The 26,088-nt window shown below is 41.7% G+C and overlaps 1 protein-coding gene across 2 annotated transcripts in view; it reads right to left on the reverse strand.

Moving 5' to 3' along the window:
• ANKRD55 (ankyrin repeat domain 55) overlaps positions 1-26,088 on the reverse strand; it is a 156,453-nt gene that overhangs the window by 19,702 nt on the left and 110,663 nt on the right. For both annotated transcript variants that reach the window (XM_019742963.3, XM_074328934.2), the window contains 3 exons: positions 22,978-23,038; positions 12,852-12,980; positions 2-186 (listed from right to left, as the gene is read on the reverse strand). In XM_019742963.3, coding sequence (XP_019598522.2) covers positions 2-186; positions 12,852-12,980; positions 22,978-23,038 — 375 coding nt within the window. The remainder of the gene's footprint in view (position 1; positions 187-12,851; positions 12,981-22,977; positions 23,039-26,088) is intronic.

Consider the following 26,088-nt stretch of genomic DNA (forward strand, 5'->3'; position numbering starts at 1 on the left):
CCTGTCATCCACATCCAGAGCCTGCAGGTTACACTCAGGGACTCTTGCCAGTTCGGTAATAATGTCACTGAAACCCGCTGCTGCGGCGATGTGCACACACGTCTTTCCACTCTCATCATCATAGTTGATTATGGACGGGCCCTGGTGATGACTCAGAATGGTGGAACACAGAATTCTATTTCCACTCTGGAAAACAGAGTCAAAGGAGGGTCGTTATGTGTAATCCAGCGCTCTTCCCTGTCTGTGCATGTAAAGATAAAAATACAAAGTGAAAACACTCCAAAGAGAAAAAAAGAAAAGGAAAAAAGAAAGAAAATACATTCTATCAAATTCTCCAACAAATTTCCTCTCATTTCAAGTCACTGCAGAGATTTTTGTCTCCCATAGGAGCTAAACTGTCTACCATAATTAGCAAACCAAGGAGGACTTCAATTAAAAACAGGTATAATTGACTGACATCAGAGCTCACTGGATGGTTGGGCTACCTCGACAATAACTAGCTCATTAAATCTATTTGTTTTGTTTCTTCCCTTGGCTCTAGAGGTTGACTGCTAAGAAATTGACAGTTAATTTTAATGTCAACTAAGTGACGGTGATGAGTACTGACTGGTGGCATAATGATGACCAAAATGACCCAGTAGTGGTCACATTGCTATAAACGTCATGAAATTGAAATCACCCCAAATCCTTTGTGAAAGGAAGTGGACCATAATCACATAGCTGATCCATAAAGAAATAAAACAAAAAGTTTGAGAGGGAGAGAACTTCAGGCAACATCTAAATTGGGTCCATTTTCTGTATTGGTCCATAGTAAGCTTTTTATCTTATATCGAAGGGACGCTATTCTACACTCTTCAGTAACCTGTCCCAGCCTTAAAAGTCACCAGTTCCTCCTCGAGTGTGCCCCACATCTCTTCAGCTTGAATAAGTAAGTGAATGCTATGCATATTGTTGGAGTTAAATATCTTTCATTGGACTGAAAAATAAATACTGTATAAGCATTTGCAATTTAAGATAATAAATCTTCAGCGGCCAATAAAAAAAATTCTAGCTTTATATTACACAATGGAAACTCTTATTTTTCAGATTTCTCCTGGTGTCTGTGCAAAGATTATAAAACATACTACACAATTCATTAGCATTTTGATTTTCTCAAGGAATCTGTACGAAGACCCTCTAACTCCACACACAAGGTCTTATGGGTTAGAATGGCGGTCCCTAGGAGCCACGAAAAGCAGGTTAAGGAAATGGGAGAAACCCTACGGGCCTAGGAGCCAGGAAGGCCAGGCTCAGGGCAAGAAGAGAGCTGAATTTTGTAAAAGATGCAATTCTGTATCCTCCAAATGCTGTTCAAAAGCGACCTCATAATAAATTTTCCCACATAAAATTTCTTCTTGGTGTTCTTCCCACTGTATTCTCTCTGTTTATTTGACCCCAGGGTTGTGTTTTAGAACCTTTGAGTCAGTTATCACAATTCTATGGAACAGCACTGGTTTGTTTTCCCTTTTCCTGTCCCCCTCCCCCCCGGCCCCCACCGTTTGCACCTATGGTTCTCCGGATATCCTGTTACTCAGCTTGCCACTGACTTCACAGTGAACCTTCACATACTGAGCCCTGCATGTGCCTCCACTGTATCAGAAGACAGCAGCAGCTGACCCCAGGTCCTGAAACCTCTTGCAGGACCAAGGGCCAGGGGTCACTTAAAGCTCTTAACTTTGAGCTCCAGGAGGAGTGCTGAATGGATGTTAAATGCTACAACCAGGGCCAGTTAAATAATTTGTGGGGTCCAGGACACAATGAAAATGTGCAGTCTCCTGTTCACAGAGCAGAGAAAAAATTATTCCTTTCCTCCATGGTGTCTCTCGTAACCTGTCAGTGATTTTTACTTGCTATTCTTGACCTTTCATGGTGATTTTTATTTCCTATTGAGTGTTGTGCTCCCTTGGGTTGGGGATTCTTACCACAAGTGCAAACCTTCAGAGGTGACCGGGGCCCCATTTTGTGACTCTGCATGTGCTTTTCCCCACCCTCCCTGAGTCTGTGCCAGGGAGGCAGGGAGATAGGACTGAGAGCTGAGGCTCCATGGTCCAATCAGACTTCACTTACAAAACACAAATTCAAAGATATAATTTTAAGACTTTCCAGATGGTGACCACAGAGCATTGTACCCCAAGCACAGGGCTCCCTTCTGAGCATGGGACTCTCTATGACTGTATTGGTCGTACACCCATAAAGCTGTCCCTGCCTATAACATTATTCCCTCTCTCCCTCTCACCTTTCCTCTTACATTCTCTTTCTTCCTCCTTCCTTCTTTTGTGTAACAATGACTTATAATAATTTGGATCCGTTGGTTAAGTTCTATGGCATTCCTGCCATCAGTAGTCGGCTACACTAAACACATCTTAGTTTTTATGCCTACTTCATCCATTTTTCTAAGATTCTTTCCCCTGATATTACTTGAACATATTTTGAAGGGGTCTGAAATATATTTGAAATAATCAAGACGCCCTCAATCCCCTTTTAAAAAGTGCTAGTCATTCGAGAAAGAAAATAGAAGCAAAAAGAGTATCATCTCAATGAATTAATTTTGTTTACAATTTTGTGCAAGAGCAAAGGAGTTCAGGTTACCAAGGTGGTTAAAAGGGCAAAATGCACTGTAATGGAAGAGGGAGCATCAAGCACAGATGGAAAAAACAAAACCCTACTCCTTGTATTCGCTCTTCCTGCCTTCTCACCTGACCCTCAGAGAAGCCATTTTGGAATTAGCAAACTGAATTAGGGGCTGCAGCCCAGGGTCCCTGAGTCTGCCTCTTTTGGGATCCTGACCAACTAGCCAAGTCTCAGTCAGCTGCCTTCAGAGCTGGAACATTGCACAGCTTCTCTGGATAAGTGAAGACCCTCTTACACCTTACCCTTTTCCTCCAAAATGCCTTTTCTCCTGAATTTTCCATAAAATTCCTTACCTCTGTACTTGGCTCTCACTTATAACATTATCACTGTGTTTTCTTTTCCTTTATAAGAAGATTCTTCCAGGAATAATAGTGATAGCTACATTTAATGAGTAAATATTCTGTGCCCAGAACTGTTCCACGCATTTCCATGTACTCACTCATTTAATTCTGACAATAACCCCACAAGGTAGGAACTCTTATACCTGTGTTGTAGAGGAGAACATGGAGGCTCAGGGGGATTAAGTAACTTGCCCAAGGTCACAGCCAAGAAGTGGCAGAGCCACGATTAAGAGTGTGTCTGCAGAGCCCTTACACTTCACTACTCCACCATCCTGTCTCCGATTAAAGGAACAGTCTGTTTATTTGATTCTGCACGTTCATACTGGGGGAATGAAAGTGAAAACTGCTATTTAGACTGGCTACATTAGTACAAGGATGTGTGCCTCACCAACAGAAACCTTTTTTAGAGTTAAGTATTAGGTGCTTTAAAAGCCTCTCCTAGAGAGTTTGCCATGGTGCATCCTCACAAGAATTTGAGAGAGCCCTGGAAAGCATTAGTTTGTGAGCTGCGGCCATCTCTGCGGTATCCTGGTAACAGCATTCCCTTCTTGGCAAGCTGGGCTGAGTGTCAGCCAAAGGTAGGCTCTAGGCCCGGGAGGCCAGGGACAGTCACAGAGAAAAGAAGCACCAGGGAAGAAGAAATGAGATGATGCCCAGAAGTGCCCTTAGGAAGAATGAAGAATGGGTTTCCATTTGGTAGGAATGTCATTCAATAGGGGAAGTAACAACAGTGTATAGATCCTATTCTCATGGAGCTCTAGAATTCTACACTGGGTGACCAGATAAGGACTGTGGATTTATTTATTTGTTTTTTTGTTGTATTTGTTTTGTTTTAGTCCACAGGCAATACAGTTGCCTTCATGTACTCTGAAAGCTGCTGGGAACTACTGAGTCCTAGTCATTTTCTCTTTATACCTTATGAGGGAGGGGAAGTTATAAGGAGCCTTGTCACAAAGGATGCTGAATTAATGTATAATAGCTTTGTTACAGATAGACTTATAAAAAACAAGATTCCAATATCCTGATTGTGGACCCTTTTTATTCTAGGTGACTTTATTCCACTCCTTTATTCCAAGGAGTCTCAGTGGGCGATTTAGGACTAGTGGTTATTTGTTAACGTTTCTGGGGAATTAGTTCTATGGAGGCTTCTTCTTGCAGGGAACTCCAATCTCCTTCTTCTCTTGGAAGTAGGGGCCTGTTTGCATCACTTGTCCCAGGATGGTGACTATATAAAGCAGAGGCTAGTGTTTTAGGCCACACGGTCCTCTTAGAGGGCTGGGTGGTTTTGTGATGTGAGAAGCACACTGGCCCATCAGTTCAGCTGGCACCAGAAATGTCAGGTGGGGAGGGAGCTGGAGGGGAAGATCTACTAGTCTACTCGGCACGAACATCAGAGAGTTGAGGGTCTGGGGCAAATCAAGAGAGAAAGTACCCAGTATCCTGGCTTAGAGTCTAAACCATCTTCATGTTTGCCCCTTTGGATGCAAGCTTTCTGCTTGGTCTGACTCCAGAGGCCATTATACCCCCAAACCTGGAGTTGACTCCCATGGAGAACAAGTGGAAGATAGAAATGGGATGCGGGACGTATGAGGTATGGTGACTCTCAGCTGCTAAACTACTTCATTTCACTGGTGTCCTAATGCTTATTTTAGAAAAAAAAAAAATCTTTTTGCTGTAGTAGTGTGTAGAAAGGGTCTAGTTTCTCCTTCTCGCTGTCTGGTTAAGATGAAGTTCTCTGGGATGATATCTCTGCATTGTCCTTGTCAAACCTATGACTGGGAATGTTTCTGCTGAGATGCAACCTAACAAAACATAACTCTCAATAAATATTTGCTGAACAGTGAACAAATAAATGAGTAAAACAAGTCTTACGAACTATGGTCAAAGCCAATCAGAACAGAATTTTATTCATCCTTTTCAGCTTCTGTCTCTTTTCCCCATTACCTCCCCCCATTTATTATCTTTTTACCTCTTTCTTTACCTGTGTTTACTCCTAGGCAAGTCCCCATTTTTTCTTCTTCACCCCCACCCCCTTCATCTCCACGACTGTGCACTTAGGAGCTGACACATGCACGCCCATTAAACTTAGGTTACCCTTCAGGAGTCCAGTTTCCTAAACAGATCAATCTTTGCTCCCAGGGTAATGGATTTCATAAATGTGACTTTTTCTTTGTTTACTTTGGGCTTATGTGGTTTTGTAGTCTTTTATCAAGCACTGGGAGTCATGTGGCCTGGGTGGGTGCTGGATACCTGCATGGGTGCTGGGTGTACTTGGGCAAAGACAACCTCCCCATGTACTAGTTTCTCCACCTGTGAACTGAGGGGTTGGACTAAATGATTGAATGTGGTCCCTTCCAGCTCTAAGGATTTTTACCCTTATGAACTAGATCTATAGTATATGACATTTATAAATATCCTTTGGCATTCTGAATATATTTAGGGTTAAAGTATATTTATAAAATGTTTGACACCACAATTCAATCAGTTGACCACAGATCATGATGGCCTTAGGAAGAAGGAAGATTCCATGCTTATCCAAACCAGTCTCAGGCACTAGGGGCTTGATAGGTTATATTCAATATCTATAAGGGTTTATGTGTGAGTGTGAGTGTGAATGTGTGAGTGTGTGTGTTTAAGTGTGTGTGTTTAATTTCCTTAATCACATACTGAATGAAGAAACATGAAATAGCTGTTTTATACTAGTGTAGTTCTTTTCTTCCTACCATCCCTGGAAAAATGCACTGAAAACAACAAAAAAAAAGTACTGCTGAGAAAGATTTCAAATAAACATATTTTCTAATAAGTGGAAACAGGAGCTAATGGTGAGAGTTGAGGGGCAGTAAATACTTGCCCCTCTCACTGGCAGAAGTTGAACTTAGATTACTTTGTGGATTCAACGTTTCAAATCTTTACTACTTTGGTTATTTGGGTCAAATACAGAATGTTTTTTATTTCAAAGTGCTATAGCTTTAAATGTGTTCTCATCCGGTCCTAGAGAAAAGCAGGAAGTTTGGTGAAAGGAATAAATGACAATGGGAAATAGACTTATGCATGTGGAAAAACTTTAAAAGGAACACAATGCTGGTCCTACGTTATACCATGTTTCCCCCAAAATAAGACCAAGCTGTACCATCAGTTCTAATGCATCTTTTGGAGCAAAAATTAATATAAGACCTGGTATTATATTATATTATTATATTACATTATAATATATTTTAGTAAAATATTATAGTAAAATAAGACCGGGTCTTGTATTAATTTTTGCTCCAAAAGACGCATTAGAGCTGTTGGTCCAGCTAGGTCTTATTTTCGGGGAAGCACAGTAAATGAATAAGAAGGTGAAAGTAGGCAAGTGTAATTATGGTTTCAGCTGACATTTGGAATTACCCTTAGTTTTCTTTGCAGTGTAAAGGGCAGAACACACCACTTCTGAATTTTACTACTAACCACAGGGAGGGAGAGGGCACATGGTTCCTCCCAAAGTTGTGATTCTTAACCTTTTGGGGGTAGTCACCAATCCTCATTGAGGAATTGAAGAGAGTTGCAGATTCCTTCCTCAGAAAAGTATATGTAACAGATTCACATATCCACACATACAATATTATATACAGTTGTAGGGGTTATTGAAGGGACTCATCTTGTTAATCTTTTTACCCTTAATGCCAGATACACAGTTGGTGCTCAATAAATATTTATTAAATGATTGAATATAAAAATGAGTGAGGCATTATGTTTATACAAAATCATGGTCAAAATGCAAATATTTTGGGTAGGGCTAGATAGGGTTTTAGCACCAATCAATATGAATTAATTTATCATAGTGGTTTTTAACCCTAGTTCCATATTACATCTCCTGGGGGGAGGGGACACTTTGAAAAATATCAGCCAGTCAAGATGGTGGAGTAGGTAAACACCGTGCTTGCCTCTTTTCATCACCACATCAAAATTATGACAAAACTACAGAACAACCATCATTGAGAATTGCTTGAAGTCTAACTGAACGAAAGTGCTAGCTCTAAGGACATACAGAGGAAGCCACCTCGAGACTGGTAGAGGGACAGAGACGCTGACTGGGTTTGTCCCACAACCTCGTGAGACCTTTAAAAATCAAGAGGGATATCTCAACTGTGGAGGTTTCCCTTCAGAGGAGCAAAGGGTCCCAGCCCCACAGGAAGCTCCTCAGTCCAGCGTTCCAGTACCAGGGAGAGAAGTCACCATAACTTCTGGCTATGAAAACCAGGGGAGATTGTGACTGAGTGGGACAGATGCCAGCTGGAGTTCCTCTTAAAAGGCCTGTGCAGACTTAGTCGCTGACAGACTCACTCACTGACAGACTCATTCCCTCTTAGCTCCAGCTCCAGCACTGGGGCAGCAGCTAGAAAGGCACCAGGGACATATGGGAAGGAACTAAGTTGTCTGGCTGCAGGGTAAGGGCTGGAAAGGCAGGTTTCTCCAAAACAGAAGTGTTGGTAGAACCCATTGTTTCTTTGTTGCTCTCCCCCATCCTGGCCTGCAGACACAGGCATCTGCCATATCTGAGTTTCCATTGACCTGGCTGACACAATTTGTCTGCCCCGCCCTGGTGATTCCCTGAGACTTTGCCCCACCCAACTTTCAGGCACACCCAAGCTGCTTCAAATGGCTTTTCCATCCAATCAATCTCTCTTGGCTTATGCTGTGGACTTTCCTAAAACCGTCAAAGGTTCACAAAACCCAAACAAGCAGCATCTGGCTTTGCTGTATCCTGTACCTCTTGCTGAACAGCCCCAAGCCCAGCAATAGTGGCAGCTGGCCTCAGTTTACAGCTTGGCCTCTCAAGGCACCTCCAAGCTCATTGCAGGTGCAGACCATCTGTAGACTCTTTATGGTTCATATTAGATGGCCCCAGACAGGGCACAGGCTGTGACTGAACTTGGCCTGTGGCAGGTACCCTCACAGGATGCTCCAGGGCCACACGTCTGGTGGCCAGCTTCAGACCGAGCAAGAGCATAACCTAGCTGCTTCCCAGGACAATACACCCAAAGGGCTGACTGGGAAGGTACCAGGGCCCTGCTAAAGCAAATCCTGCTCTGTAGAGTCAGCCCCTACACAACAGCTCCTCCACTGTAGTCACAGCCAGTCCTCACAACCAATTAGCCTGATGGTCAATCCCTCCTCTTGACATACAAGCAGCAGCCAAGGCTCAACTACAGTAGGAAGGCACACACAACCCCCACAAGGGACATACCTGGAATACCTGGCTCAAGTGACGAGGGACACTGTGCCACTGGGTCCCACAGCACACCTACTACATAAGATCACTCTACCAAGACTGGGAGATATAGCAGTCCTACCTAACACAGGGAAGCAGCCAAAATCGGGGGACAAAGAAACATTTCCCAAATGAAAGAACAGAACAAAGCTCCAGAAAAAGAACGAAACAAAATGGAGACAAGCAATCTACCAGATGCAGAGTTCAAAACTCTGGTTACAGAGATGCTCACTGCTCTCAGAGAGAACTTCAACAAAGAGATAGGAAACATAAATAAGGACCAGTCAAAAATAAAGAACACAATAACTGAAATGAAGAACACATTAGAGGGAATCAACAGTAGATTAGATGAAACAGAGGATCAAATCAGTGATTTAGAAGGTAGCAGAAAACACTCAATAAGAACAGCAAAAAGAAAAAAGAATTAAAAAAATGAGGATAGTTTAAGGGGCCTCTGGGAAAACATCAAGTGTACCAACATTTGTATCAAATGGGTATCAGAAGGAGACAAGACAAAGCAAGTCATTGAAAACCTATTTGAAGAAATAATGACAGAAAACTTCCACAACCTGGTAAAAGAAATAGACATACAAGCCCAGAAGCACAGAGCGTTCCAAACAAGATGAACTCAAAGAGGCCCACACCAAGACACATTACAATTAAAATGCCAAAGGTTGAAGACAAAATCTTAAAAGCAGCAAGAAAAAAGCAGTTAGTTACCTACAAAGGAGCTCCCATAAGACTTCTAGATGACATTTCAACAGAAATTTTGTAGGCCAGAAGCAATTGGCACAAAATATTCAAAGAGATGAAAAGCAAAGACCTACAACAATGATTACTCTACCCAGCAAAGCTATCATTTAGAATTGAAGTACAGATAAAGAATTTCCCAGACAAGAGAAAGCTAACGTTCAACACCACCAAACCAGTATTACAAGGAATGTTAGAGGGACTTTAAGACAGAAAAAGATAAAAAATATGAATAGTAAATGGCAAAAACTACATATCTGCTACCAATTACTTTAAATGTAAATGTATTAAATGTTCCAATGAAAATATAAGGTGGCTGAATGGATAAGAAAACAAGACCATTACATATGCTGCCTATAAGATACCCACTTCAGATCAAAGGACACATACAGACGGAAAGTAAAGGGATGCAAAAATGGTATTTCATGAAAATGGAAATAGAAAAAAATGAAAAAAGCTGGGGTAGAAATACTTATACCAGACAAATCAGACTTTAAAACAAAGGTTATTACGAGAGACCCAGTAATCCCACTTCTGGGTATTTATCTGAAGAAACCAAAATGCTGCTTTGAGTTGATGTGTGCATCCATATGTTCATTGCAGCATTGCTTACAATGGCCAGGATGTAGAGGCAGCCTGAGTGTCCATCTATGGATGAAGGGATAAAGAGGAGGTGGTACATATATACGATGGAATATTGCTTGGCTATGGAAGGGAATGGGTTCTTGCCATCTGCAATGGCATTGATGGACCTGGAGGTTATTGTACTGAGGGGAGTATGTAAGACAGAGAAAGACATAGGCAATGTGATTCACTTATATGTGGAATCTAAAGAACCAAATAAACAAAACAGAAACATACTCAAAGATACAGAGAACAATTTGATGGTTGCCAGATGGGAGGGGCGTTAGGGGGATGGGAGAAAAAGGGAAAGGGTTAAGAAGTACAAATTGGTTGTTACAAAGTAGTCATGGGGATGTAAGAATATAGTCAATAATATTGGAATAACTGTTTATGGTGTCAGATAGGTACTAGATTTATTGGGGTGATAGATGGTAGAGAGAGAAGTTAGGGGACAGGGTGAACAAGGTGAAGGGATTAAGAAGTACAATTTGGTAGCTACAAAACAGTCATGGGGATGTAAAGTAAAGCATAGGGAATATAGTCAATCATATGGTAATAACTATTTATAGTGCCAGGTGGGTAGGGGATTATGTCTTAAATTATATAAATATCTAACTACTATGCTGTACTTCTGAAATTAATATATTAATATAATATTGAATGTCAAGTGTAATTAAAAAAATTAAAAAGGAGGGGAAAAGGTGAAGGGGAATAAGAGGTCCAAATTTCCAGGTATCAAACAAATAAGTCATGGAGATGTAATGTACAGCATCAGGAATATAGTCAATAATATTGTGATAGAGTGGTACGGTGTCAGATGGTTGCTGGACTTATCATGGTGATCACTTTAGGTATATAAATGTTGAATAATTATGGTGTACACCTGAAACTAATATAATATTGTATGTTAGCTATATTTTAAGAAAAATCTTTTTAAGAAAAGAAAAATAGTGATGCTTGGGTTTCACCCCACAACAACTGACTGAAAATCTAAGGGTGGGGGATCTGGATATCAGTATTGTTTTAAAACTCTTCAGCTGATTCTAATGTGCAGACATGAGTGAAATTAATGTAGCTGGTTAAAATCTATATAATTTAGTAGAGAGAAAAAAAATGAAGATGTGGGTAAGATAACCATGCTGACATGGAGGAAATCAGGAACCATAATAAAAATAGTTATCTCTTCCAATTACATAGATCACTACTGTGTTTCCCTGAAAATGAGACTTAGCCGACAATCAGCTCTAATGTGTCGTTTGGAGCAAAAATTAATATAAGACCTGGTATTACATTATTGTATTGTATTATATTATACTATATTATATTATACCTGTGTCCTATATTATAGTAAAATAAGACCGGGTCTTATATTAATTTTTGCTCCAAAAGACGCATTAGAGCTGATTGTATGGCTAGGTCTTATTTTCGGGGAAACAGTACATATCACTGTCATATGCACAGTCTCATTCATATCCCAAAGAGACACTGATAGTTAAGCCAAACAGTTACTGGTGATTTTTCTCAGATGAAAGCCAGGTCTGTCAATGCAAACTCAGATCTTCTGAGTCGAGTACATTGGTCTTTTGGGTTTGCCAAACTGCCTCTTTGTGGATCAGAACAGGGATTCCCATCCCCCAAAAAGCCCAACTGAGAAGGTCTGGAGTGGGTCTGGACATCTATCATTTTACAAGCACTGATGATTGTTCCATATCAGGGCCAGGTGTAAAGCAGCAGCTCTAAATTGGGGGTGGGGTGGAGGAATGGGAAGCAGAAGCAGCACGTTGGTCAGAATTACCTGGGGAAATTTTCCAAAATGCACATATGTGAGCCCCATCCCAGATCTATGGCAGCAGAAGGCAGGGGTAGTATCAGAGAGTGAATATACAGAAAATGCTTGATTCTCACCGCTCTCACCTAAGCTAAGAACCGGCACACTTGGGACACTTCTTGGATCCCCAGCCAGGTGGCCACTGGGGCCACGGCTATGGTGGTGACCTCTGACCAGCCGCAGGACTGGGCCCTGGCCAGGGACCGGTGTGAGGGGGGCAGGGAGGGCGATTAGATACTGAAAGTATGTAGGAGGGTGCTAAGGGCAGGTGGAGATGACAAAAACAAGTCTGGCTCACTTCAGTTTTGCCCAGGGCTGGCGATGGTACAGAGTAACTGAAGCCAAGATTGGGAAGACAAAAACAGAGCAGTTTTCAAATCACTTCTCTTTTCCCCTGATCTCAGGCACATTTGTCACCCTGAAAGTGCCAGGTGCCCATCTTACCATGCGTGGCACATGAAAACACCTGAGTGAAACCACCATCAGGGTGGGCAGAAACTCCTCTCGCAAGGATCCAGTTCAGCAGGGGTGCCCTTATTGGGCTGATGGAAATAAACAGTGGGGATGTTTATGTGAGGCATCGAAAGACAGAAAGGGCTGGCAGTTTTCTCAAAGGAGACTAGTACCGCTTTCCTCTGAGGAACAGAATAGATGACTCTTAGCTAGTCACTCCCCTTCAAAATAGAAAGCACTTCAAGAAATGTTAGCTGTGGTCATTCTTTCACTTTGTTCTCAGTTTTCCCGTCTTTGGACTGCAGACTTCTGGGGTCTATTCTGATTTCTTCGGTGGTGTGTTCTCATATAGACTCCCTTTGAAGATAGTGAGGTAGGGTCATGAGCCACGATTTTCATGGTTCAGCATAGGATTCAGGGATTACTCTGCTTTAGAAGATTTGGAAGGAAGAAGAGAGCCATGGCCCAAAGACCATGAACGAATTTTCCTAGTCAATCTTTGGTTTATCCTGGGGTACTATGAGCCAGTGACAAGCATTGAGATAAAGAGAGACAGTGAGGAAGGTGTGTGTATGTGTGTACGTGTGCATGCGTGCGTGCGTGCGTGCGTGTGTGTGTGTGTGTGTGTGTGTGTGTGTGTAAAACAGCTAAGGCAGGTTCTGCCTGATATTCTATCACTCCTCCTGCTCTGTATCTTGGCAGAGTTTCTTCTCAACAACTGATGCACCCAAACCCTCCAAAGTGACAGGCTGGCTCTTGGCCCTCTGGATACGAATGGAGAGAAGGAGAGTACCATGCATCTTACTTGCTCTGTCATACATACAAACTGTGTATCAATACTAAGGCTGTACCTTTGCTGATTCCTTTCCTATTGTCTGACATAGAGCCTTATTAACACTGCTTTAGACCATTCAAACTTGAGATACGTCCTTACCTGCACTGCCCAGTGGAGAGCCGTTTTAAAGTCTTTATCCACAAGGGTGGGGTCTGCCCCCTTCTTCAGCAGCATTTGGGTATGCTGAGGCTGGTTGTGGAAAGCTGCCCAGTGCAGTGGTGTCATTCCCTACAAAATCAAAATCAGAGGGGACAGAGATGAACACAGGCTATCCGGGAGGAAAACAGAGCTCATACTTTTTCCCCTGGCCAGAGGGCCATCACCAGATAGGTTGGTTGCTGCCTGTCAGTTCATGCATCCCTCAAATCATTCATTCAACACATATTTATTGAGCTTCTGCTTTGTGCCGGGCAAACAAGTGTTGAGGATACTACAGTCAATAAGATAAACGAGATCCTTGCTTTCATGGGAATTGCACCGTGATAGAGGAAGACAGATAATAAATACACAGGAACGAGCCAAAGGATTTTCCAGACTGCTGAATGCAATGAGGAACACACACGGAGTGCTGTGACAGAATAACCACACGGGCAGTGTCTGTTCCGCATGGGCCTCTGCAAGCTTGGCAAGCAGCAGGTCATGCGGGCAAGCCCTTGTCACTGGAGGCACGCAAGGACACCATCTCCCATCACGGGGACGGGGCACTGTTTTATTGAAGTTTCCCCAGTGACTACAACAGAGATTAGAGAAATAGCTGTTGAATGAATGAATGAATGAATGAATGAATGAATGAGGACAAGAGGAGAGCCACGTGAGATGAGTTCGGAGAGGAAGGCAGGGAGTATGGGATGGGGATACTGACCCTGTATAAGGCATTTGGATTTTATTCTAAAGTCAATGGAGAGACAGCTGAAGGGTTTTAAGCAGATGTTGACATGATCTGATTTACACTGTTGAGAAGAAATCACTCTGTGGCAGGTTGGAGAACAGATCTGGATGAGTCAATCTGGTGAATCCCAGTTTCTTTCAGAGCTTATGGTCACACCCCTTTGGCATCATTTACTAAGATGAAGTCTGATGGCCTCTTCTCCTTGCCCACACCTGTCAATTACATGAAATATATCTAACATGACGCTAGATTATGGTAAAGGGGCAAAGAGTGTGGGCAGCTTTAAAGCTTCTCTTTTTATATTCATCTCTGCAGATACTATAAAGGGAAGAGTGACTACCTTAGCCTTCTTTGCTCCATCCACGATGAGATGAGCAGAAGAGATGGGCCTCAGCCTAGTTAGAAGTGCAGGGCTAATATCCCAGGATTATAATATTTATTGATCCAGAGGTATTTATGAGTTCCTATGTGTGTTGTCTCACTTAATCCACCAAAAAATCTTCTGCATTAAGTCTCACGGTGAAGTCTACTACGAGTTCACCAACCTCTGTTTCCTCTTCCTCCAGGGCCACACAGTCTGCATTCCCCAGCCTCCAGCAGACAGGTGTGGACATGAGACTGAATCCTGACCACTGCCACATGGGCAAAAAGATGGAAGGAATGGAATTCCCCTCTGCCTAGAAAACAAAACCCATGTGGTCTTGCATGCATTCTCTTTTCTTATCTGACAACCAAATGCAGAGAAGGACAAGGCTGAAACTGTATGATTAAAAAACCTGGACTCTGATTGATCAGCTAGAACAGGGCCACCTCGTCAACCAGCACTGGACTATGAAATAAGCTTGTTTTGTGTCAGGACCCTGAGGTTTTGAGTTGTTTGCTATAGCAGTTAGCCAATGTTGACGGTGTCATTCTCCTCATTTTATGAAAGAGGAAACAGCTCTAGAGAAGTCCACAAGTCCATGAGTGAGCATGGAACTGAATCTAGGGTTTGGGGTTTGTTGGGGCACTGGGGTTAAATGTTAAATCCCCTTGATCAGTTCCATATTCTAAATCATTGAATAATGGGCTGCTTTCAAGTTTCAAGTTTCAGTCATTGAACACTGAGCCTCCAGAGATACTCTTGAGGATATTTCAAGAAATTGGTTCCATATGGAAAAGAATGCTGTTCTAAAAGCAATGGAACTTCTTTGTTCTTATCCCATCAGTTGACTATTTACTCGTGATTCAGAATAGTTCAATGCATTTCAGTGGGTCCTCTTCATTTTTAATTTGGCCCACTGGAGTTAGAAATCTTAACTCAAGGGAATCAGATTCTTTTATTATGCACGGATTTCCCCTTTCAAGTGCTGAGTTCCATTTGTTTCAGTCATTGGTTTCATCATGAAGTGCTACCAATTTCCAGGATTAAAGGCATCAAGACAATTTTGAAGTTACTGAAGTGTAAGCTTCATGAGGGCAGACCCTTGTCTGCCTCTCTGAATCCCTGGAGCCTAGAGAAGTTCCAAGCACATTGTACATACTAAATAAATACTTACTAAACGAATGAATGACATTTCACTGCTGTTCTTGATTGAATTTTTTTGCTTTTGTAAAATTTGACTTACTTTTTAAAATCATACACACAAAGAAAGACCTCAAAAAGATATCACCTCACCCCAGTCAGAATGGCTATCATCAACAAGACAAATAATAGCAAGTGTTGGAGAGGCTGTAGCGAAAAAGGAACCCTCATACACTGTTGGTGGGAATGCAGACTGGTGCAGCCACTATGGAAGGCAGTGTGGAGATTCCTAAAAAAATTAAGAATAGAATCACCATATGACCCAGCAATCCCTCTCGTGGGTATTTACGCAAAAAGTCTGAAAACATTTATCCATAAAACTATATGTGCTCCAATGTTCATTGCAGCTTTATTTACAGTGGCCAAGACATGGAAACTAAAGTGTCCTTCAATAGATGATTGGATAAAGAAGATGTGGTATATATACACAATGGAATACTATTCGGCGGTAAGAAAAGATGAAATAGTACCATTTGCGACAACATGGATGGATCTTGAGATTATTATGCTGAGCGAAATAAGTCAGCCAGAAAAAATCGAGAACCATATGATTTCACTGATATGTGGTATATAAAACTGAAAATAACAAAAGAACAAGACAAACAAATGAAGAAACAAAAACTCATAGACACAGACAATAGTTTAGTGGTTACCAGAGGTTAAAGGGGGAGGGGAGTGGTAGATGAGGGTAAAGGAGGTCAAATATATGGTGATGGAAGGAGAACTGACTCTGGGTGGTGAACACACAATGGGATTTATAGATGATGTAATACAGAACTGTACACCTGAAATCTATGTAACTTTACTAACAATTGTCACCCCAATAAACTTTAATTAAAAAAAAAAGAAAAAAGAAAGGCTGAACATGACTCCTACTTTATAGAAATGAACTCGCCTGATAGGATCATTGTTACCAAATCATCTATGGGAACTTGTTAGAATTTCTGATGAGTGCTCCAAGTGAGGTAGATGGCAATCACTATGTCCAGAGACATGATTTAGTGATATGAGAATTCAGTGTGAGAATGTGGTTGTGAATTAAACTGTGATTATGCACTGTTAATCTTTGTCTCCTCACCACAGCTGCTAGGCTTAAAGAGTTAGTCTCTGAAAACAACAACCCCTCTCTTCAAAAACAAAAACAAAACCCAAAACAACCAACTCTTGCATGCTTTGGGAAAGGAGTGAGGTGGGGAGGAGGAACACTACCATTTTTTGTATACCTACTTGGTGCCAAAAGCTTCCTATATGTTACCTCACAGAATATTTACAATAATCCTAAGGTATTTTTAGCAGTATTACAGGTGAGGAAACTGAAGCACAGACAGGTTAATTAATTTGCCGAAGGCGATTGACTGGGTACATGGCAGAACTGGGATTCAAATCCAGGTCTCTTCAACTCTGGAGGAAAGCTGTTCTTTTCACACATCGTGCTGGTAGATTTTCATTTTGGAAATGAGCTCAGATGCTGGAAAATTCTTTTCTCTGTGACTTTTATCTGGATTTAGAGTCTTCCCACTTCCTAGAGTGGTGGTTCTCACTAGTGTAAGGATTGTCACCCTATATTATTATTTGTTTCATTTCTCATTATTTCTAGTCCCCTCCTAAAAGTGCAGCTGGCAAATATTTTTGTAAGGTGTTGAAATATATATATTCTCCTTTCCTCCACCCCCATCCAGGGATTTGGGATCACTGTCAGAAACTGTTGATCCTCTAAATGGCCCCAAATCGAGACATGAAACACTCTATTACTTCTCTGAATATGTATGATAATACATATAATATAAAAATACATTGTATATTTATATTACAATATAAACAGGTTGCAAATATTCAATCAAGTCAATGGAAATTACCTGTTACTATTTTTTTCAATTGGGCTAATGACAAAACTAAATCCTCTTAGAGTGAGTAATATGAAAACCAAAATTTTCAAAATCAGCTCAAGTACAGCTCTTGGTATCGCACAACACACTTTGTTTAGGAACTTTTTCTACAACTCCCTACTTCTCCTTCTTTCAGCTTCTATTGAGCTGGCAGGCAACATAGTTGTGTTTTGTTAGGACGCTGGTGGCCATTTAAGGAGCAGACTTCAGGCTTGACGACTGGCATGTGCCCTGTGCAGTGACACATGAGTGACACATGTGTGATCTGTGCAGTGACACAGATCATGATTAAACTGTGATGCACTTAAAGGATGAGGCTGGGGCTTATTGACCATGGTAAACCCACCTCACCGAGCACACAGTAGGTGTTCAAGAAATGTTTACAGGAAGAATGAATTAGTGAATTGCAGGTTATCAAGGCTCACGAGGAGTATAAAATACCAGTCTGTTGAATGTAAGCTCTGCATCCAAACTGTGTTGCTACCAGCTGCTCACAGCGATTTCACTGAGGACTCATTGGACCGTCAAAACACCTAAGGGCTGAAAATCTAGGAATCACTGGCAGATTTGTTGCCACAAACACCCAGATGGTCCTGGTAACAGTAGAATTTCACTTTTTTGAAAAACAAAAAGTATTAGATCAAAGAATGAAGAGTAACTCACATTCAGTTAGGAACACAACTCTCCAGCATGTTGCAAAGGAAAATGGTAAGTTTTAGTTGACTTCGGATCCATTTCGAGATTGCTGATAGGACTACATGATGCTGGAACTGGTGGGGGTGCAGCAGGGGTGCTTTGCAACAGTGCTCTTGTACAGATGAGTAATTCTGAGCCTAGAGCCTGTGCTACCCAAGTTTCACTTAAGGGTTTACAAGTCCCATCAGCTTCTCAAAACTTTTTTTTCCCAAAACCACTGTAACTTTTGTGTTTTTGGAATCAGAAATCTGATTAAGTGCTTAGCAATCTTCAAGGTTTCAGAATGGCACTTTTAGAGAGAAATGCACAAATTTTTCTTGAGTTTAATCATTTAATTATCTATTATCTATCTATCTATCTATCTATCTATCTATCTATCTATCTATCTATCTATCTATCTATCTATCTATCTATGTATCTGCTATGGGCAAGTTACTGTACTGGAGTCTATGGGGTACAAGATGAAAAAGACATGGTCTGCCTCCAGAGAGACTTATGGGGGATTGAGGAGAGAAAGAAGTGAGTGCTCCTAGGAGTAGTGACTACTCTAATTTTTTGAAGTGTTCATTTTTAGGATAAAAATTCTGGAGCATTTAAAAAAAATGTTCTATTATTTTACCTCTTGTTAACTGTAAAGTAAAAAGCTGTTTTAACCCAGGGACTGTTTCTTTTCATTTTGCCTTTATAGTGTATGTACAATCTCTGCCTGTGGTTATATTTTAGGTATGTGATAAGTGGATGCAGTGCTAAGAATTATATCCAAATGTTCACATCTGTTTTTGCAACTTGGATTTGTTTTCTCCAGTGCTGTTGTAACGGAACTTTGGATTACCAGGCCATTCTACTTAAATCAGAATGTGCATTTAAGGTAGGATCAACAATATATCCTAAATACCGTGCCTAACAGTGCTTCTCTGGATAAATGTGAAGTCCTAACCCAGATGCCCACAGCTCATAGCCCCTCTTCATGGTGTTCTTCCCATCAAAGCTAAAATGAGAGCAGGAGAGAGAGGTTCAATTCCAGGAGTCTAGCAACTTGATACCTCCCTGTAGCTGCAGTAGAAAAGCCTTTCTTTATGTCAGTGAGTCCTCTGACGTTCAGAAGAACAAAGCACAAAGGACAATCTGACCCATCTCCCTTTTCCAACAGTGCTAAACTCTGCAGTGTGGATGGCTTCACTTTATTAAGCGGTGTGGTTAATGAAAGAGAAAAAAACAAAAACCAACAGATCACTGGAACAGAACAAAGAGTTCAGAAATGGAACCACATATTTAAAAAAGAAACTTGTAATAAATTAAAATCATAGTGTAGTCATGTCCCTGAGGGCAGGGGAGGTCTTTAAAAAAGATGCCAAAAGCAAAAACAATAGTAGATATGAAAGATCATTCTGATTATATCATATTGTAAAATTTCTGTACAAGAAAAGACATCATGAACAGTTCTAAAATAAGCAGTGGACTGAAAAATATTTGCAACCCAACAGCCAACAAAGGATTAATGTTCAAAATATAAAATAAACACCTATGACTCATAAGAAAATGGCAAGCAACCCAAACCTAAAAGGATCTAAACAGGCAAGTCACAAAGAAGATATTAAAAATGACCGTTATACCTATGAAAAGATGCTCAATCTGACTGGTTATCAGGGATATGCAGATTAACCCAACAACAAGAAAATCCAACAATGGGAAACCAACAACAAACACCCTTTTACACTGTGGGTGGAGCTATAAATTGATACAGCTATATTGGAGAACAACCAGGCATGGGTATTAAAAATAAAAATGTATACTCTCTACTGCCCAACAATTCTTCTTTTAGAGAAATGCTTATAAAAAATACTCAAGGAGGCTGATACAAGAACACTCCTTAGAATAGTGCTTGTTGTGAAAAACTGGAGACAGCGGAATTGTTTAGAAAAATAAGTAGAGGTATTTTCATAGTAGAGTAATCCCTCCTTATCCGTGGGGGATATGTTCCAAGACCGCCAGTGGATGTGTGAAACCACAGATTATACTGAACCTCCCCCACACATGTGCGCACACGTGTGTGTATGTATGTGTGTATAAAATGTTTTTTCCTATACATGTATATCTATGATAAGAGTTAATTTATATATTAGGCACAGTAAGAGATCAGTTAATAATAACGAATAATACAATAGAGCAATTATATGCTGTAAGAAAAGTTACGTGAATGTGACTTTATTAAGTAAAACAAGGGTTACTTGAACACACGCACTGCGATACCAAGACAGCCCATCCGATAATGGAGAAAGCTACTAAGTGACAAGTGGGCAGGTGCATATACAGCATGGAGATACTGGACAAAGGGATGATTCACATCCCAGAGCAGGACAATGTGAGATTTCATTCTGCTACTCAGAACAGTGCACCATTTAAAACTTTATTTGGGGAATTTTCCATTTAATATTTTCGGGCCTCGGTTAACTGCAGGTAAATGAAACCTCAGAAAGTGGAACCACCGATGGCGGGGCGGGGGTGTGGGGGGGCGGGGGTACTATAGTGTGAAACATTACGAAGCCATTAAAAGGAATGAGCCAGATCTATAGATATCAATATGAATACAGCTCTAAGACATACATATCCTTGAGTGAAAAAACAAAGTTGTAGAACAACAGATAGAGTGTGATGATACCTTTTATGTTATACTCCATAGTGTCTATGACAATATATAAAAGATTGGGAAAGAGACACATCAAACAGTGGTTACCCAGGGGCTAAGGTGGTGAGGTGGAAGTAACCCAGGATTTCCTACTATCACTTGTAATATTTAAATTTTTAAAAAGGAAATGTGCTCATGTATTATATAAGTAAAAACTAGTAATACAAAGAAACTATTTTAAGTCACTGAGCACAGATCAGCACAGCCTCTAAAATGATATTCACCTCTCTGATAGCAAGTGCTACCACGTTTTGTTTTATTTGAGCAGTTCTCGAATGGTTTCAGAAACATACACTTTCTTCGTCCTCTCTCTCTCTAGTCTTTAGTTTTAGTTTACAATCTAATATATCACTTAATGATTTGCATTTCTACTAATTGATCCTTTAATCTTTAGCCATTATTGTGACAAGCTTGGGAGTCCTTCAGTTACTCTTGGAAAATAATTTCATTCAAACTATGTAAGGATATGCCTTATTCTTTCCTCTTGTCATCAGGAAACCATAATGTTTCACCAGCACTAAGTTACCTTTTCTCTCATTTCTTTTGCCTTTGCTGGTTTTTGCTTCCTGTTTTGTAGCAGGGTGTGTGCGTGTGTGTGTGTGTGTGTGTGTGTGTGTGCCTATGCTTTAATGTTACCCCCTTATATTTAATGGAGACTGCATTGTGCTTGGAGCTCCCTGGAAAAATATTGAGGAGGGGAGGAAAATAGGTGATTGCTTGTTCAGAACACTGAGAAGCCAAACACAGGAACTCCACTACGGTAATGAATGAAAAAGAAAACCTGGGCTATGTTCTTTCCATTTCAGAATTGTCCTTATTTCTGAATGGCAAAGAGCTTCTAGCCCTTCCAAGTTTATATGAATTGGCTCACATTAGCAATGACAAACATCTACGTAAAATGAAAAACACAGACAAGCATTAGCAATTGGCTTCAGATTGGTTTCAGACATGCAGATATGCAGTGACATGGCCCAAAGAGGAAGCTGCAACACTTGGTGGGAAGTGTCCTTTTTGAGGCCCCTGTGCTCTGCATTTAAAAGCCAAGGGTCAGAATGCTGGTTTATCAGCAGGGGGAAACTCCTCAGAGAGGTCACTTTTCATGAGAAGGAATCAGACTTTCCCAACACTTACCACATATTATCCAAAACATGTTACAAGTACCACTGTTAGAAAGATCTGTGTCAACTTTCATTATATCCACCAGCCAGGGGCATCCCAGGGTGGGGAAAAACAGGGAACCATCACTTTACTGGGAAATATTTGGAGGTCTAAAAGGGGAATTTAGCTTTAGGGTATGAACGACTGAATTTGCCTCCTTTCTAATATGCCCCAGTTTGGGGGCTGAGGGTAGGAGTTGGAGGTGGAGGAAGGGGTTGGCAACTTGCCCAAAGTCTAGAAGTTCATGATCAGCTGGCATAAGCGGTGACTACCCAAGCTCCCTTTCACACCATGGGCTGAGTGATTGGAGTGTGCTTTCTCATCTCTGGTTCTTGTTTTTAAAGCAGAAGTTTAAAACAGTGCAATGCTCTCTCTTCTGCTGTTTTGCTTTAAACCACGTCAGACACGGGGAATGAAAGCAGCGTGTGACCACCAAGTCGGGAGACATCCAACCCAGATTGTGAAGCAGGGGCTTTTTGGTGTGGTCACTCGAGCCAAGCTAGCGTGAAGGAGGCCTTGAATCAGAAGGCTCCAGAAAGATGGGGGTGGGAGGGGAGCCCCTAATAGGCCAGCTGGCTTCCTTGACAACAGTGGAATTTGGCATTTGGGGGCATGTGCATTTTCATTGCTATCGTACTTTCTTAAAGTTATCAGACATTCTTAGTGAAGTGTAGCCAAACCAAGCATATATTTATAAAACATTCCATTAAAAACCAGGTATTCAAATTGGTGCTAAGAAGCTTGTTAAGGAAACCAGGCTGGCTAATGAGAGTCAGTCCTGCTTTTTAAGAGTCAAGTAGCTACAACAACAAGGCCCTAAGGTACTCTGGGATGGCTCTGCCGGGGGCTGACCCATCCTCCCTCGGCAACTTCGCTCAAGAGTGCTGCGCCATCTTTGTGGAAGCCTTGTGCAAGAGACAGCAATTGTGATCACTGGCATAAACGTGGCCTCGGGAACAGGAAGCCTGTTGTTATTATTATCTATCTGACATCTTTCATTCAGAGAGAGTGTTGGCAGCCATAGCTTGCCATCGAAGTTTCTGGGACTTGAGAAGACAGGAAAGAGCAATATTTGTTTCCCAATGACCAGATGGGAATTACAAAATTTCAGTGGTATGCTAAAGGCTTAGGTACTTAATGCGATAAATCCTTTTCTATTAGAAGCTGCCCACACCCACAGTGGGGATACATTTTTGCCTGAGGATGAGTAGTAGAGACACATGCTTCGCTCTCGGGGTCACCTCCTGGCACATGTATGAGAGGAAGCACAGTGGTTCAGCACCCCCCCCCCCCCCCCCGTCCCCATGTGTACAAGGGCCACCTATTCCTTCTGAAGGCTGGCTCACCTCAGTGTCCTGGTGGTTAATCTCGCTGAGATTTGACTGTTGCATCAGGACTGTTAGGAGCCTGCGAAGGAAAACAGAAGCAGCTCAAAAGAACAGAATCTGTGTGAGAACACAACGTTAGCAATACAGTCTGGTGGAGGTGGGCCCTTTCCAGTTATCTAAGGAAAAGATCCATGGAAAAGAAGCCAGCATGATAGGTAAGAAGGCACCTGGGAGGAATAGAATCCCTCTCTCTTCTTCTTCTATCGCCTCTGTATCTTAGTGCTTCTGGAGGCGCAAAAGGGAATGGAGCAAGTGAATCTGTAGGCTCATCTTATTCCCCAGCTCTGTGTCCCTATGTCTGCATTTTAAGAACCAAAGTCCTCTAGTGTTTTTCTTTATTCATTTACATAAACTTATAGAGTGCTTTCAAACGACTTCACCACTAGGTACACATGTCATGTCTTTTAAATCTGTAGATCATACCAGGAGGCAGTTAGCATTTACAACTTTGTTTATTCTCTGTAAGACATACACATATACAAGCAGGAAGTGACACTCATCAGTGTGAAACAACTATCAATGATTCTTAAGTTCCAATTCTTATCCCACTGGGGTCTCACACTTGGTTGACAGAAGCTAACACTCTATCTGTGGGAGAGAGGCAGTTGAGTGTAGTGGTTAGGGGCCCAGACTCTGGAGCCAGACTGCCTGGGTTCACATCCCAGCAGTATCACTGACGAGCTCTGTGACTGCAGGCACGTAACTTAACCTCTCTGTGCCTAAGTGTCCTCATCTGTAAAATGGGGGTGATAAAAAGTGCCTATCCTACAGCGCAGTGTGAGGACTAAATGATATAATATGCATACAGCATTTAAAGCATGCTGGAACACAGTAAATGTTATTTCCAAAACACTTAACCCTAAATGTTTTAACCCTGGCCCTGTCTCAGAATCCTCTGGGGAGATTTTTTAAAACCACAAATACATAGGTTCTATGTTTAGGGTTTCTGACTCAGTAGGTCTAGAGAGAAGCCCAGCTTCTACAGTTTAAGAGTTGTTCAGGAAATTCTGCTAAACTGTCAGGTTTGGAAACCACTGAGAAAGGTGCTGAATGAATTAATCAGTGGATACTCATTGTTATGACTGAATTGATTCTCCCCCAAACTTATGTTGAAACTCTAAACCCCAGTGTCTCAGAATGTGACCATATTTGGAGGTAGAGCCTTTGAAAAGGTAATTAAGCTAAAGGGAAGCTGTTAGGGTGGCCCCAATCCAATTTACTGGTGTTCTCATAAGAAGAGCATTAGGACAGCAGGGAGGCACCAGAGGCGTGCTCCCACACAGGAAAGACCGTGTGAAGAGGCAGCAAGAGCGTGACCATCTGCAAGCCAAGGAGAGAAGCTGCAGAGGAAACCAACCCTGCTGACACCTTGATCGTGGACTTGCAGCCCCCAGAACTGTGGAAAAATAAATTTCTGTGGCTTAAGACACTCGTCTGTAATATTTTGTTATGGAAGCCTCAGCAAACTAGTATGCTCATTAAGGCGATAAAGGACTATCCATAGGGAGACAATGAAGGAAATTCAGAAATTATTTTTGGAAGAACTGTTGGAAGAATGAAATGGTTTTGCCTCCTCCCCAGTCAGGTTTTCATTGTCTCTCAGCTTGGATGACGTCTAAAGTCCTAAGTATTAAATTGCTACCTACAATAGAAGAGGGACTTACCAGATTGCATTCATGATAAACACAATACAAGGAGAGCTTAAATAGGGTGGGCTTCTGGTTCTTTGCTGTGGAGGTGAAATAACCACGAAGCCTAAGGTTTAAATTCAGTCTTATCACTGTTCTTTTCTGGGAGCCAGGGCAATTCTGTGCTTTAATTCTGGCCGCATCACTGCATGACATCTCTGAGCTTCAGGATCCTCACCTCCGTAGTGGAGATAATAGCAATGGTGATGAGGACTGAATACTGTGAGAGGCACAAAACTACTAAATGGACTTTAAAGGAACAGGCTATGACTGCAAGCAACACGTCTCTTTTCTCATTTCTGAATTCTAGAATTCCTCCATCTGACGGCAAGATCCTGTAAAGATAATTGCATTTGGGGTAACGCTGTTTTTATATTTGTAATTATATTCCACTACTGGATATTTTTTCCCTTATGAGGGAAGACTTTATAAGGGGAGGGTAACTAGTCTGTCTGTCTGTCTCTCTCTCTCTCTCATTACTGTCTATTGTTTAATCTCTAGGGCTCATTTGCTCTGATGTCCTGGGGGAGAGTGGGAGGGAGAGGCAAGAGGTCAGCTGCGTTCCAATCTGGTTATCCTCGGCTAACCCTGAGCAGACTGACATCATCTATAGCCAGACAGGATCTGCTGCAGCCACTGCAGAGCAGAAGTGGGGCTCGCACTAGATGAGAATGGGGGTGGGGACAGAAAGACCTCTTGTCACATCCTCGATGGGCCTCCAAAAGTCATGGAATAAATGCTGTACCTGGATACTTCTCTACTAGCCTCTCAAATCCATTCTCTGCCTGGAATGTCCTGCTCTGAGGCTCACCTCCAATGACTTCATCATCCAGGCTCCCTCACCCTCTGACTTCCCACTGGGTTTGGCCAGGGAGAGAGTTGGCAGTAGGAAACAGGAAAGCTACTTCCCTTTCTGACAATGACTTTTTCCCTCAACCAGAGGCATCGGCTCCTGCCAGGTGGCCCCCTCTCCTGCAGTCACAACTACAACTACTACCACAGCTCTCAGCAGTTTCCAATGACAGCCCCGTTCTTTACTCCTTTCAGTTTAGGGGTGGAATATTTTCCTGCTTTTTGGTGGGAGGTGGGGGTGGGGGGTTATATCACCATCTCTTGGTTAATTTCAAACAGTCTTTCATTAAACTTTTTCAGTTACCTCTTTTAATATTCCATGTTTTCCATGTCATGACTCTGATTGATATATGCTAATCTATATCACTTGATTCGATTTGATTCCGAAGTGTCTAAGACACATTGATCTTCAATGCTGGACAGAAATTTATGGTTAAGGATTCTCTCTCTCCTTTTAGGAGAAGAAACAGCCTGAGGCACTACATTGCTTGCCAAAGCCATCACATGTTGCCTTGGTGATCCCGCCTGG

The sequence above is a fragment of the Rhinolophus sinicus genome, chromosome 3, assembly GCF_057876585.1.
Source record: "Rhinolophus sinicus isolate RSI-liver-muscle chromosome 3, RSI-T2T, whole genome shotgun sequence".
NCBI lineage: Eukaryota > Metazoa > Chordata > Mammalia > Chiroptera > Rhinolophidae > Rhinolophus > Rhinolophus sinicus.